The sequence below is a fragment of the Podarcis melisellensis genome, assembly GCF_964234715.1.
Source record: "Podarcis melisellensis genome assembly, chromosome: 2".
Lineage (NCBI taxonomy): Eukaryota > Metazoa > Chordata > Lepidosauria > Squamata > Lacertidae > Podarcis > Podarcis melisellensis.
The window spans coordinates 36,376,422-36,392,942 of NC_138529.1; the positions used below are offsets into that span (position 1 = coordinate 36,376,422).

The 16,521-nt window shown below is 45.1% G+C and overlaps 1 protein-coding gene across 2 annotated transcripts in view; it reads right to left on the reverse strand.

The window, feature by feature from the left end:
- Window positions 1–16,521, reverse strand: part of SEPTIN9 (septin 9) — a 191,419-nt gene that overhangs the window by 125,769 nt on the left and 49,129 nt on the right. The window contains exon 1 of one of the 2 annotated variants that reach the window (XM_081897806.1): window positions 14,342–14,995. The exons of the other annotated variant lie outside the window; for it this stretch is intronic. Within the exon in view, the coding sequence (XP_081753932.1) occupies window positions 14,342–14,363 (22 nt within the window). The 5' untranslated portion in view covers window positions 14,364–14,995. Of the gene's footprint in view, window positions 1–14,341; window positions 14,996–16,521 lie in introns of those variants that run through there. 2 annotated transcript variants of the gene reach the window in all.

Sequence of the window (16,521 nt, forward strand, 5' to 3'; positions counted from 1 at the left end):
GAACAGCAGCAATGGGAGAGACCTGTTGCTCACATTTGCTGCTTTTGGGTTTCCCATAGGCATCTGGTTGGCCACTGTGGGAAACAGGAGGTTGGACCAGACTGGCTTTTCATCTCCTCCATCTGGCCTTATCAGAAGTAGGCTGAGGTCATGCATGCATCCTAGGGTGGCCAGGGGTCCTATTTTACAGAGGGTTATCACATTATTGTTGTTGTTGTTGTTGTTGTTGTTGTTGTTGTTTTTCTGGAGCTACGCAAGGGTACACTTCACCAGCACCTTCCCCTCAAATGTTAACAGTCTGGCGCTCACTGTAATAACTTCAAGGTGAGTACTGGCACCTTTTTTCTGGAAAAAAAGCACTGGGAGTGTATGTGTGGAGTGGAGGAAGTAGCCTAGAGGCCAAGGTCTAGATACGTATCCTCTCCCCAAGTAGGGTTCAACTAATAACCAAACAGATCCATAGGGCAGAGGATTCGAGTCACACATTTTGATTTGGAGCCAGTTCACGGACTTTCACCATGGCAGGAATGCTGGGAATCAGATCAGGCTCAGATCAGGTCTTGAAAAGCACGCAAGCTTCTTAGCCATGCCATGGCTGGCTTAACCCTCTCCCCTGCACTATTCAACACCACACATACAACACACTCCTGGAATAACACCCCTCTCTCTCTCTTGCTCCAGTACATCCTGCCGGCTCCAAAGGGCCCCACAGCATGAAAGCAGTGAATCATTTAGTGCATGTGCCACGTATATGAGCTGGGAAGAAAGAGAAGCTCCTTTTGCCTCTTCCCAGCCCCCCAGGAAGTGTTAAGAGTTCCACATAATATGCCGCACCCCTCCGTGAGCACACGCTCCTCCCCACCTCCAGGAGCTGGCACTGGCTCTTAACGGCACACAATAGGCTTTCTGGCCTGTTAAAGGGTGATTTCCGCAGCACGCTCCCCTCCTCCGGGCTGATTCAGTCCTGGAAAAAAAAGCATCTGAAACTAATAAAAGCCCATGGATGCCTTTCCTGCGAGTGGGAGCATTACTCACTGCCACTGAGCACTAGAAAGCAAGGCAACAGGCAGCCAAGGAGTCGGGTGGTGAGGACAGGGCTGGGGGGGAGATGAGGCAGCTGCTCCTAGAAAATTGGCTCAGAGGTTGGGGGCCCAAGGCAGCAGAGAAAAGGAAGCAGGCAGCCTTTGGGTGGGAGAGTCAAAGCCCCCTCCAGCAAACAAGAGGACATTAGGGGCCCGAGGTGTGGAGAAGCAAAGGCCAAGAAAACCTGGAGGTTGACTTAAAAATCATGAGGTTTTATAAATAGTAACAACACTCACTTTTGTGGAAAGAACCCTTCTCCTGCCTTGCCTTCAATTTGGCTAGTATGACAGCAAAAGAGCAGGGAGGGGAAATAGGACGGTTTAAAATGCCTTCACTAGGGGTGGGTAACCTGGGGTCCCAAGGGTCAGATCCAGCCCTCCAGGAGTTTGGGTTATTTTAAGGGGGTTCCCTCCTTCACCTGGTCTGTTGCCCTCTTATTATTATATAGCCTATCCCCTGGGGTTTAGCCCTTGATACTTCAAGCATGGAGCCCTGTACCTGAATGTAAGCTAATGACCTGTTTCAGTCCATAGCACATGATGGAACTGCCTTGGTGAAGCTAATCAGGTCTGGGTATGGCCTGGGTATCTGTGTATTCCATGCAGGCTGTCTTGAGCTCCTGGCAGGAAAAGGGAGAGATAAATGCAATCAACTAATTTACTAATTCACAAATGTTATTACATCCTTTCTCATGGTAAACCTATATGCTAAATCACTTGGCAGGATTCCAGGGTGGCCATTCAATGTCCCACCCCTAAACAGCATTTCTGGGGACTTAAATTGCAAGTGGCACCCCAGAATTAAATGGAGAGTCCCCTAGAACCATAGAAAAGAGCAGGAAGGGCTGTGTTGGTATGAGGGAACCCAAACGGGGACGTGTCAAAGGTGCATTAGCAAACCTGCATAGCTGTAGATGATGGAGAGCTGCTTGCGATACTTTCAGCGGAAACCATATAACAGGGCTCTTAAATAGAAAACCTGGTTTTCATTTTTCTTTTTCTTTTTTTCACAGAGACTTGTCTCACATCAGAAGTCAGGCCAGTGATTTCCCGTTTTCTCTGCCCTTCCCCCAGATGCCTCTGAGGCAGAACAATAATTGCAAACATATTTATGGCTGGAATGGTAACTGAGAGCGCTGCCTGGATCCACTCTCCTCCCCATCTAATCATGTTTCACTTAGTTAACATGATATGGGCTTTCTCGAGCCTGCTGCCAACATTGCAGATGTACTGCAGTTGGAGAGGGAAAGGGGGGGGGGAGAGCACTGCTTGAGACACTGGAAATGCCTCAGTGCTCCCTTCCTTCTGCCTCCCCTCTCTCTCACATGCAGGATGCATGCCAAGGGTTTCGGTGGAAGCACAAGGAAATTCCAAGACTGGGAATTGCCTCAAACTCATTATGGAAACACAAAGGAAAAATGACAAGCCGATAGGACATACACACAGGAATAATTGTCAGCATCCAGCTGTCATTCTTAAATTCTTGCATGCTCAGGGAGACTGAAGAGACAAGGCTTCCTGTTCAAAACAGGCAGGTTGCTCTCAGAGTTGGGAGGTTGAGATTTCATGTCCTCTGGCACAATTGGTCCTGTATGCATGTGTGCATAAATTTACAGGTATGAAAATTTACATAATCTGGGTAGGCTATTCAGGTTGCAGAATCCAGTATTTCTGGGAGCAGAATTTGCGTCAGGCTGTTGTTACAGAGTTTCTATTTGTTTTACATGCACATAGCTCCATCGGACAATAGAGGTCTGTGTTCCTCTCACATGTTTATAAAGCTGTCAGTTGGAGCTTCCTGCAGATCATGTTTAGCTACTGCCCACGTTTAGCTACATTACAGATCACCTTTTATTCCTCAGCTCAATTCAAACATTTGTTTCCTTCCATCAGGACTTGGGAGGAATTCAACGTAGTGCTAAGGAGATAGCTCCATCAGCACATGCATTTCTGCTTGGCTGATGGAACAATCTGCCCTCTCCTCCCTCTGCAGGATGTTCTGAGGGTTCTCTCAACTCCTCCAGAGCCAGTTTGGGGTGTGTGTACAAGGGATGCCCAGGGGAGAGAGATGAGGGAATGCCCCACTGCACTAGCAGAAGTTCTGGTAGGTTTACTTCGCTGAATCCTGCCCATGGATTCTAATGTATAGTCTTGGGAAACATTGTTCAGACTCAGCAAAGATCCACATACAGTTGTCTGGTATCTGTCATGTGACACACATTAACCAATCAAGGGGGGGGAGAGAGAGTGCCGCATGCCGTTATCTGGTATTAAATATACAAAGAGTGAAAAAGGAATGAACATTTTAAAATCAGGTCTGTGGTTCAGGCTTGACATTTAGTATGAAATCCAGTGGGACGGGAGCTCTGGCAAACCTTATAATGTCAGGGCTGGGAACTTACTGCAGCCTGGACTCATCATTATCTTCCTACTCCCTTTTCAAAACACACACACACACACACACACACACACACACACACACACGATGCCATGTGGGGAAGGTTCCCCTTCAGTAGTGATTCGTGCAGGTGGAACGGAAGATCTGCATGCGGAAACTTGTTTGCACATGAACATACTGTATTCGTTTCTGCACAATATCAGGAGCATGCTTATTTGAAGGGAATGGGAAGGGAGAAGCTTACAACTACCAGAAGATAATTATTTGATACATTAATGAGTGGCTTAAAGGATAAAGATGTGACAAGCTACTTCTCCCATGTGGACGTGGTAGTGCTTGACACTGCAGACCCCCATTACAATCTTAGAGTCATCCTGATCACACCAACAGCTCTCCTGAGATGTATCAATGCCTTAAGCAGCAACTACAATATCTGCCCAATCCCTACTGTTTTTGCTTCAGCTCAGATGCGGAGGATCCCTCACCACGTGGAAGCAAATGATCAGATTTCAGGTTCCGTTCTCCATGCTGACTAGGAAATAATCCTTCCACAAAAGTAAATGCGTACTGGAAGGACACTTCCAGATGAGCTGCTTTATTGAACACCCACCATGATTTGTTTACAGGGAAATTAGATGACATTGGCTATTTGTTGAGCATTCATCCTGATTTGTTTGCAGGGAGGTTAGATGATGTTATGTTGAAGCAAACGTCATCCCACACTTTCCAGGGCATTTCCCCATCACTCTTCTTATTGCAAAAAAGGCAGATCTTTAGGGGAAGTGAGTTTGTTGCATAAGACTCTCCCGATCAGTTATGATTGTGTAACCTGAATTTGCCAGAATGTGATTGAATCCCATCTGAAAACAGTGGCAATCTGCAAGCATCCCCAAAAGTCATTTTTAAAGAATCCATTTTCTAACCAAAATCTTGCCTTAGAACTGAAGCCTTTCCCCTCACTCTTTCATCACTGTTACTCACAAGCATTCGAGATTTTACACAATCAAGTGCTGTATAAATTTTATGAAATAAAATTAATTAATAAATAAATAAAGCCTATTGCTCTAACAGCTTACTTTTTTATGTGATTCATTTTGTCTTCAGCAAAGGTCTTAAAAAGCTGTCAATACTCATATTTTACACTGGGTTTTGTAATATTTTATTAGCCTGTCTTTAGCACTCTCTTCCTTCCCTACAGAGAGACAAAAGGCTTGGTGGCAGGCAGAAAAGACTTCAAAGATTCGAGGAACCTGGGCCAAAGAGAAGTATCTTCTCAACCCTATATTTTCCTACATGAACATCTTCAATGTATGTACAGAGATGGGCTTGATGTTACATGTGAACTGAGCCACCAATGGTCTTCAATTCCTAGGCCTCAGGCATGCTTGGCCAATGGTGAGAGATGATGGGAGTGGTAGTCCAGCAACATCTGGGGGGTCATGATGTCTATGAAAAGGATATTTGAGACTTCAGTCCTATATCCATGCAACCTGGAAGTAGCCTGAGAGATCCGTTGGATTTACATTTGTGTAGACATCTATTGGATCAGATTGTAAATTATCTTCGTCATTAAATTCAACAAGATAGATGGACACACACGTTGTGTGCATGTTTCCCCACTTATGACAACATTTATGCAGTTGTCTTTGGTGCTGATCACTCTGTATTATGAATAACATTATTTGGCAAAAGCTCTCAGAAATGTGAGAGGTTATATGAGGTGATCCTAGATGTGTTCTAAACACACAGGGCCATTTCATGTGATCTTTGCTGATGTCACCAACCTTAATGCCCTCACTGTTTGATAGCAAGGACTAGTTGGATTATTGTACAGATAAAGATATTTCCTAAAACTGATAAGACCCTTATTAGGCAATGGGTTGGTTCTTGTGTTTAAACTCCATGCTATGTTTTCAAGGTGAAAATGGTCTGAAACAAAGTTGAAGCATCTGAGACAGTTTCAGATGGAAAATTTTAGAGGGAAAGAACTGGATAAAGTCCAAGGTTGTTGTTGTTTTTCCTTTAGCGAAGCCTTTTTTGGAAACTGAAACAAAAAATTGCTTGTCGATTCAAGGCAGTTTGTTATATTTAAGGATTAACATTTACAGGGAACTTTCAAATTTCCACAATTTCAAGATGGGTTTGCAAAGCACATTGCAGTTTTTGATCCCATTTGCCTTCACAACAGTCCTGTGGGGTAAGTTGTCAGCAATCCCATTTTAGAGATGGGAAATTGAGGAAGAGAGGCAATGACTCACCTCAGGTTGTACAACATCTAGATCTCCAAGATTCAAATGCAACTCCCTGTTTTTTTGTACCTATGTAGAACAATTTGCTCTTAAAGTTTTGACTCAAATGTAAGCAAACGTTTCCATTCCGACAGCTAAAAACAACCACCCTCCAAAAAGCACACACTGTTAGGGTTGCACACAACCCTTTTATTTTGGCAAAATACAAATGGTTATGATCAGCGTGAGCACTCAGTGCCCAGTGAAATGGTCACTTGATTGCTTTCCATGCACCCAGATTAGGTCACCAATGTACCCTTTGAGCCAACCACAGTCTAACTGCAGGGTGATGCAATTTGCCAGGATTCACTCACCAAGAGCAGCAGCCCACATCCTGCCACACTTTGAAAGGGTCACATGAATCAGCTCACAACCCACCACAAATCAATTGTTTTTACACAACTGCAAATTCACAAATGCCAACTAGAATGACAGCTATCCATGGAAGAGACCAGTATTTTGAACAGCAACAAAAACCCTAAAGCACAGAATACTTCAAATGTGATGCTTCTGAAACATTATGAAAAAATTCAGTTCACCAGACAACTGCTCACAATGAGTTAAACTGGAAGCTTGCACAGAAAAGGACCAACTTTACAGTAGGCTTATTTGTTGCTTCACATGCACCTCTAAAGGTAACTTGAAGGGAGATTTGAACAACTTTGGGACAGATCCACATCATGCATTTAAAGCATTTCCAACACACATTTAAAGTGCATAACTTTCCCCAGAAAATCATCGGGACTGTAGTCCCCCCCCCCTCACAGTGCTAAAATTCCCAGCACCCTTAACAAAATGCAGTTCCCAGGATTCTTGGGAGGGGGAGTCCTGTGCATTGAATGCGCTTTAAGTGTATGGCTCTGCCCGTGGTTTATTCTTCAGAGTGTATTATTATTATTATTATTATTATTATTATTATTATTATTATTATTATCAGCAGCAGCAATCCTCCCCCTCAAATAAGTTCTCTGGTCCACCAGGGTACTAGTCCCCCCACCCCCCAATAACAGCCCTAGGAGTCATCCAGACAAACCCAAAACTAGCCCTGTTTAGATATTCCTTCCACATGAGTGACTGTGCAAAGTGGGGGGGGGGGGGAGGAACGTGTCCAACCTTTCTGCAAGCAAACACACACACACACACACACACACACAAACACACACACACACACACACACACACACACACGTACATTCAGAGAGAAGGTCTGCACAGATCTATACAGTTACCAAAGTTTATTTGTCAGCCCCTGTGGCTAATCACACAGTATATAAAAAATATAAGGTAAAGGTAAAGGTACCCCTGCCCGTACGGGCCAGTCTTGACAGACTCTGGGGTTGTGCGCCCATCTCACTTAAGAGGCCAGGGGCCAGCGCTGTCCGAAGACACTTCCGGGTCACGTGGCCAGCGTGACATCGCTGCTCTGGCGAGCCAGAGCCGCACACGGAAACGCCGTTTACCTTCCCGCTGGTAAGCGGTCCCTATTTATCTACTTGCACCCGGAGGTGCTTTCGAACTGCTAGGTTGGCAGGTGCTGGGACCGAGCAGCGGGAGCGCACCCCACCGCAGGGATTCGAACCGCCGACCTTTCAATCGGCAAGTCCTAGGCGCTGAGGCTTTAACCCACAGCGCCACCTGCGTCCCTATAAAAAATATACAGAGTCCCAATTAATAATCTTTTACATAAATAATAAGATGCAATATGTATCCTTTTGTAATCCTTGCAGCAACCTGTAAGGTAGATGAGAATCATTATACGTGTTCAAGGGATCTCTCCCTACTTGTGACTCCCAGCATACTGCGTCTGATATTGGAGGCAGAACACATTTATTATGGCTAGTAGCCACTGACAGCCTTGCGCTTTGTGAATTTGCCTATTGCTCTTTAAAAACCATCCATGTTGGTGGCCATTGATACGTCTAGTGGGAAAGAATTCCATAGTTTAACTATGTGCTCCATGAATAAATCTTACACACTTCTATCATTGCCACCCCTTACTAGTCTTCTTTTCCTAAACTGAAAATCCCCAAATGTTGCAACCTTTCCTCAAAGGGGAGTTGCTCCAAGCCATTGATCATTTTGGTTGCCCTTTCCTGAACCTTTCCCAGCTCTATAGGATGCCTTCTGAGGTGTGGTGACCAGCACACAGTGTTCCAGTAGTTGCACCATAGATTTGTATAATGGAGCTGAAGCTGAGAGAGTGCGGTTTGCCTAAGGACCACAAGAGGAAGGCAGAGGGAAGATTGAAACCAGTGGCCTTCCTGATTCACAAACTAGTCTCTTAGCTATTATTGCACTGGCTCCCCCAACTCTGTGGAGCGAGTTTGGTGAGTCTCGGGGAAATAAGAAAATATCTTTTATGTTCTGTGATGCAACAACACTTTGGAATAGTGGTGAATCCTTTAAAATGAAGGCAATCTGACAACTCTGAAGCAGACAAGACATGCTTACTTCATTGTGTGACTCAAGTTGCTTTGAAGTGGTTCAGACCAAAGGAGGCAGAGTTTGAGAGAGTGGAGAACATATTACAGAAGCTCTGGAGAGGCAAAGACACAGTACACAATCTGCCCTCATTTGTTCTCTTAAATGCTAAGCATGATGTCGCTGGGGGAGGCTGAGCATACAAAATCCTCTTGCCTTTGCTCTTTTCAAGCTCTCACTCACAAAGGCCATTAACCAGCGGGAACAGCAAATGGCACTGCAAAGGATCTGAAAAGCACAACAAGCTGTGTGTGCACAAGTATATTACTGGTAACAAAACTGCTTCTCAAGCCTGAAGATGATTATCCAGAGGCATCACAGAGGGCAGTATGCTATTTGTAGGGCTGCCCTATCCAAGCCCAGTTTAAAGATAAAGAACCATGAGAGAGAGCTGCAGGGAACTTGACGCTGCCCTGCAGGGAACTTAAGGGGCACTTGAACAGGCACACACAGCAGCTGAGCACAGTCTTCTCCATTACGGTGAAATGTTTGTGTTTCTATTTAGTCATTCTTCCTATATTTACATAAATTAGTGTAAGCACATTTTATGCAAATATGTGTCATCTTTTGAAGCTTGTTTTTGATTGTGCCTTTCTTTCTCTCTCCACTCCCCTTCCTTCTTTTTGAGGTTTGTAAATACCCTAGGCAATGCCTGAATGATCATATTTAGTAAAGTAAAGGGATCCCTGACCATTAGGTCCAGTCATGACCAACTCTGGGGTTGTGGCGCTCATCTCACTTAATTGGCCGAGGGAGCCAGCGTACAGCTTCTGGGTCATGTGGCCAGCGTGACTAAGCCGCTTCTGGCGAACCAGAGCAGCACACGGAAACGCCGTTTACCTTCCTGCCAGAACGGTACCTATTTATCTACTTGCACTTTGACGTGCTTTCGAACTGCTAGGTTGGCAGGAGCAGGGACTGAGCAATGGGAGCTCACTCCATCACGGGGATTCGAACCGCCAACCTTCTGATCGGCAATCCTAGGCACTGTGGTTTAACCCACAGCGCCACCTGCGTCATGATCATAGTTACATTGCAAAATTTCCTTTTAATCCAGGAACCAGCAATGGAGCCATTGATCACAGCTCCTGCTTTGCATGCAAAAAGCTAAAGATTCAATCCCTGGCTCCTACAGCTACGACTGGGAAAGACTCCCGTCTCAAACCCTAGAGAGCTGCGGCCTGTCAATTGGGTCAATACGGAGGAGCTGGATCAATGGTCTAACTTCATATAAGGTGGTTCCCTTAATACAGTGGTTCTCAAACTTTTTTTCTCTGGACCACACTTTCAGAATAACAATTCGCCCATCCCACACTATTATTATTTTTTATGGATGAGCAATACATTGGGGGGGGACTCCTAGCAGTGCTTGATTTATAACATAGAATACAATTGCTTTATAATATTATCATGGGGCATCCAGAAAGTATAAAACAATGCTGCTCCATAAGAACACAAATCATTCCCAAAATATAATTATAAACGAGCCTCTTGTGTATGTACCTTAAGTATGCATGCAAACTGAATGAGAGGTGTGAGCATGCAGTATCACTTAAATGTTCTTGCTCTCATTTTGCAAATGAAAAACAAACATTTTGATACTATACTATGAGTGCTACACTGAACTCTTTAAATGTTAACTTTGATTGTCCTTGAATCTTTCCACCACACTTGCCACACCCTTTGAGATCCACTGCCTCAATACCTCTATTCATTGGGATAAGGCTACTAGCCTAGGCTCTCCCTGGCTTGGGCTGTACTCAGCTCCCTTCCAATTTCTGCTCATGTGACCTTTGCAAGTCTTGTAGTTGGCCTTAAAGTAACAGTACCCTATACTGAAGTTACTTTGAAAAAAGCATGACGTTTGTGGTCTTATTGCTCCATGGTTTCATGGCTAAGCACCATATAGAAAGCGGGAGCAAAAATAAAAATAAAAATTATTTATTGGAATGTAAGCCTGCAGGCAGGGAGTGTTGTATTTTGATTTCATGTAAGCCACTTTGGGAGCCTTTTTTGGCTAAAGAGTGGGGTACAAATGCTCACTATAGATGATGATAGATGATAGATAGATAGATAGATATAGATAGATAAGATAGATAGATAGATAGATAGATAGATAGATAGATAGATGATAGACAGATAGATAGATAGATCCATGTAGATGCCCATTTCCTTGTCCCAATGCTGGCCAATGCCTTATATGAAACTGGCTTTTGCTACAGGCCTGTGCCAATTTGAAACACATGGCATTGGATGCAGCTGTGAGCCATTTCTTAGGTGGACTTCATGTGGACAGGGCTGGTCTTCTCCTTGTCTTCATGAGTAGTTCCATGATGCAGGCCTGGCATGCACCACATGGTTTGCAGGGCAGGAGTCACACACTACTCTCAATAGAAAGCAGTTCTAATTCAAGCCAATACTGCACAAAGTGACCATGTAGTGGACCCTTACATTGCCAGTATCAAAAACATGTGATTCTCATAGTTCCGAGTGTACTAAAACATAAAAAGAGGCTGAAAAAAGGAATAATTGGATTGTACGGGCAAGACCTACATTGTACATTGATTCATAGGCCAGATCTGTCTGCGCAGCTTGTGAACCACCAAGCAAAAGACAGACCAGCCCACCAACTGAATCTTCTGGCTTGTAAAGTGCTTTACAACTTCTTTGTTTTTGCTATCCTGGGCAAGTAACAAAATCAGGTGGTCTATTGACTTCTTGGTAGGCTAGTTTTGGCTACCACCACACACTGCACTCTGTAAGAGACATGTTTTATGTGTGGGTGTGTGGCACTTGAGACTCACTCCTATAGTCCTCCATGTGAAGAATTTACATGCTGAAACTACGCATGAACTGCTCAAAGCAAACCAGAACTAAAACCTACATGCAGCCAGTGGATGCAGTACAATTAAATGCTGCTGATATCCAATCCCTCCATCTGATCAAAGTCGTCCGATTTGTGCTGTTAATTACAAAAGAAAACCCATCAAAACTAGATATTATGTGACTATGGTTTGTGGGAGGGACTAAGATGTTGCTCTCCTCCTCCTCCTCCTCCTCCTCCTCCTTCTCTCTCTCTCTCTCTCTCTCTCTCTCCCTCCCTCCCTCTCTTCCACACACTCTCTCATGTTCCGTTTCTGCTCCCGCTGGTTCAGAGCACTTAGACAGACAGGGTTATATAACCTTATTTATACTTTGCACAATTGTGCATTTTTGCAAATTGGCTCAGTGGGACCATAAAACGTTGTTGCTGATGGCTAGGAACAGAGGAAATGCAAGGGGCACTCATTTGAAAGCAGGTATCATTGCCACGCATGAATGTACAGAACTCCTCAGAGATTTGCAAGAGGGAGAGAGGACCCAAGAAAATGATAGCATCTGCCCTCTGTTGCCTCAAAGATTACCTAATGTTTATTTATTTAGGAATTCTTATGCCATCACCATATAATTCATATAAAATATCAGTGTAACTTATATATAGAAGCATTTTCATGGATGTGTACAGAAGCATTACAGGGCAGCCCTGAGTATCAGAAAAGCGAAGCGACTTTCCATGCAGTGTTGACATTGCTGCAGCTGACTCCTGACCCTGCCGGCGCAGTGGATGCGACTGTGTAACTCAAATTCTGTTGCTGGACCACAACAGGGCCCCAGGATAGACCAGAGCCGAGTTCAGTTTTTGTTCGACACTGCTGTGCTCCACCCTCACTTGGTGGTTTTCTCTAGGACGTGTGGTTTTGCTTCCAGTGTGGATGCCCAAGAGCTAAAGCCAGGAACGCCCAAGATAGCCATACAGCTTCCCAGCTCATACTTCAGTCATGCCAGCGGAATAAATTCAGGAACAGACATGGACTTGGGGGGCTAGAAGGTGGCAGTATGTTCCTTGCTTGGCTATCAGACATAATTTTTTTTTTAAAGGAAGTCATTTGACACAAGGCTACAGCTTTCTTGTCTTCAAGAAGTAGTAGAAGAACACCAGACACACCCAGCTTTTCCCAAAAGCAATGAGGACAGCCTGAGCTAGCCAATGTGGCTGAATTCTAGGCCATATAGTCATTTCTGGCACACAGATGTTCTTTCTGGGAAGGAAGGGTCAAAGCAACACTAATGCTGAGGCAAATGGAAATCAGGCTATGACAGAACACTCTTCCTGAGTATGGGCAGTGGGTGTTTCTTCATGAGATAACTTCTGCTCTGAAGATTCAGGGACAAATTTACATAACCAAAGCAAAATGAGAAGGCAGTGGCCACACATGCGGGTGAGCAGGTTAACAGGTGACTCAGAGCCAGGGAGTTCGGTCAGCATTGGGCTTTGGCATGTGACCCATGATGTCCAAGCCCTGAATTTGGTTAGACTGGCTAATATTATTCTCCCTATACTGCAATAGAAGGGAGCCACATAGTACCCATTCATGACAGAGATGAGATTTCAGCGAGAAACATCCTGGTTTATGGTCCAATCCCTTATTTATACTATACCACACAGTGGCATGCCTTTGCCTCCTCCTCTGTTGCAGAAACATTTCTGAACCTCAACAAATCTGTGTCGTGGTGCTTTAAAAAAATAACAATCTCTGAATTTATGTTAACTGCAAAACCACCACAACGAATAACAACAAAGAGGAATTATGGCTTTCAACCACCTGCTAACAGCTGAGAATGGATAATGATGTGACCAAGCGGCTTCGGTAACAAGATATGGCCCAAAGTGGTAGACCTACATTTTTGGGGCCCCTGTAGTTTGAACTGGGGTCTGGGACGAGGTCTGGGAAACCACTGTTGTCTTCTTCAGTTGGATTGTTCCACAACAGATCACCACACCTTTACATCACCTTTACTGACCCTCAAACTTTGGGATTGTTGAAATATATACAAGAAAAAAATAATAATCATGCAATTCAAATGGGATCTACTAGATCAAAAAAAATTTAAGCAATATGGACTAAAGTCACTTCTGGGGCCCCTCTGGAATTAGGGGCCCTGAAGCTTAAGCTTCATTAGTTTCACAGTAAATCCACCCAGGCAATCGCTTTACATATTAAGGATGCTACATTGTTCCCTCTAGCTCAATACGGCCTACAGTGACTGGCAGGGGCTCTCCAGGGATTTTGACGGGGATTCTTTCCCAGCCCTACCTGGAAATGTCAGGGTTTGAACCTGGGGTTCTTCTGGATGCAATGCAAATGCTCTACCACTGACCATGACCCTTCCCTGCTATGCTAAGTGTCTTGAGGAACCGCATATCGTTTGAGATTGAGGCAGAAACACTTCTTTGATTAAATCAGCAGTACAAAGACGTCTTAAACTTTAAACCCCATTTTCCAGCATGGTGTGCTCTTGCCCAAAAGTAAATTGCCTGTAAAATGAGGCAGTGCAGGGAGAAATATCTGCAGCAACCGTACTGAATTAACCTTCATTTTCCAGGGTTATGCTACCTACACAGGGAATACGCACGCACCCGGGACACCCTATCCTAGCAACGAGAAACCCCCTTGCCCAGCAACTAAATCTCTCCAGGCAGCAATACAAACATTTCCAGAGGATAAAGAGCGGGTGGAAGCTCCTGCCTTTTCACACAAGTTTTGGCACGAAAGGCAGCGCTAAACCACAACACACAGGCAAACAAACTGAGCGGCCAACATCCAGAATATAAAGGCATCCTCCAGCCAAGAGCTGGGATAGCCCCCGCCCCAGTCCTCCAAGCTTTCCCACCACCACCAACCGCCCAAATTCACACTTAACAGGCTCTGCATTCATACTCTTCCCTTGAAAATTCACCCAAAAACTGGAAAAGAAGGGGAGTGGGGATGGAGTAGGGGTAAGAATCAAATGAAATCCAGATCCAGAAAACCGTTTTGACCCTTGCTACTTCTCTAGCAACAACATCTATCTGCAGACCATAAAAAGGGTGAGGGGAAGGCAGAGTTAAAGAAATGCAACTTATAGAATGCTGAGGTGAAATAAGAGAGGTTGGCTGATCTGCTTCCAATGAAGCTGAAGAACCCACAAGGGGCAATGAGTGAAAGTGGGGGTGAAAGACAGAAATACACACACACACACACACACACACTATCAAATGACTCCAGCACTCACCTGTAATCCGGTCCCTCTCCATCCCGACCAGATGTATTCAGCATCCGCCTGTCCCAAATTGTACTTTTTAACCACTCTCTCTGTTGCTTTTCCCCAGCTTTCCTTCTCCACCTCCTCCTCTTCTTCAAAAAAAATGTTTTTAGTCTAATTTCTTCAACCGGCTGCAATCACAAATGCACCCAGATTACCACATTTCCATGTGCTGATCATATGTTTGTGCTCCAAACTGAAGTAGCTTTGTCTCGTTGAAATAAAGAGGGAGAGAGGAATAAAGAAGGTGCCAAAGGCATGACCCAGGAAAAAAGAGAGAAATTCAATGTGATTTCTCTCCCCCCCCCCACTCGAAAAAAATATATTCTGCCACGTGCAGGGCTAAACTGAGAAACTCAGTTCACCCGCAAGACAGTCTTAAAGGCACAGTGCGTACATTTCCAGGACAAGGCTGCCGCTCTCTTGACTTGTCATTTAATATAGCTGGGAGATGCTCTGCAACTTGGCTCCTTGGAACAAAGCAAGCAACTCTCCGCCAGCTGCTAAAAAGTCTCTCCTGATTTCTCCATGCTTAATTCTGCTGCCGTTTCTCCTCCTCCCCTACTTTTTTGGCTTAAAAAGCACTTCGTAGCTCCAGAAACCAGCTGATTCCTCCATCCAGCCTGGTCTGAGGTTTTGTGATTGTTTTTTTGGGGGGGTCAAATTATACACAAACTATTCCGCTGATGAAGGCTGACTTCACTCCTCAGTGAAAAGAGAGAGAGAGAGAGAATCACAGGCTGTTAACTAGGAAGGATTACGGCACATGTTTGCTGTCTCCAGTGAAGAGGCTTCCTACTCAGTCTTGGCAAGGAGCTGCCGTGTTGCCTTGGCATGAGGAACTGGACCTTCCCTTGTCACATTTGCCAACAGAGGGATGGGGCTCCTACAGCTGGCCTGTAACTGAGAGGCTGCAAAATCTCTCTTGCCAGTGATGGGGTGGGGTGGTGGTGGTGGTGGTAGAAGAGCCTAGAGGGAAAAGGCTGGATCTCCAGCAGCCCCTGTCAAAAACTCAAGGTGATGAAGTCTGTGCTGGCAGAGCAACCAACCAGGGTGGAAATTAAATGGAATGGTCACAGTGAGCTCACCAACAAGGTGGGGTATCACAGCTGGTTTTATTAAATTGTTGCTATGACTTGGGAGGGTGCAATGCCCTTGCAATGCCTACCAGAGAATGGACTTGGACTTATTTGCAGCTGTCAGGGTGGGTCTGCAATGGGTTATTTACAGCAACAGGATGTGCTCATTTAGCATCTCTTCCCATCAAGGCAGCCCACCCATGCCTTGAGCTCAGCCATCATTCCTCCCTGGTCTACCCAGCAAGAGGGGACCATAGCACAGTTTTTGCAGCTTCTCCTGGCCGCGAAACCCAAGGTGTGGTTGGATTGCTGGTGGGTGGGTGGAAATGCCTTTTGGGTGCATGGCTGGACTGTATCAAGCTGGCAGAACTTGTGACTTACCAAGCCAAATGCAGATCACCCGGAGCTTGAGAAAATTCCTGGTTCTACTGCCAGGAGGTTGTTGAGCTGCTGGCAGGCTGCCATACATGGCTAAGTGGGGCTGCATTTGACTTGCTAGGTCCCAAGTTTTGCAGCCCTGGGCTAGATTGTCCCTTTCAGCTCCAGGGTTTGGTCAACCAACATCTTTCCAGCTAGTTTTTAAAAAACGAATAGGTTGATTGCAATATGTCAATGGTCATGCATGTGGAGTTTCAGGAAGCGGCCATTAGCAAGCAACCAGATTCCTGCCAGTCCTATTCATAGGGCTGCCTCCACACAAATTCTGCACAGATAGCCAATGCTAACAAATGGGCCTGCACTGGAAACACTCTAGAAAGCACTCCTGTGGAAACAAATGTTGCCAGGCCCACAAACTGCTGAGCCTGAAAATGTTCTTCAGATCTCCCAGTCCAGTTTCCAGTAAAGAGAGGCAAGAGCCTCCAAAGCCATTACTTGAAACAGATTAGTCCAAAGGTGGGGAACCTGTGACCATCCAGTGGTTGCTGGTCTACGGCTCTCATCACTCCTGTCCATTGACCATGCTGGCTGGATCAGTTGAGAGTAGGAGTTCAAAAACATCCAGCGGGCTGCCGGTGCCCCATCCCTGTTTCAATGCCATTCATCCAATAAAATCTACCACTTTGACTATTA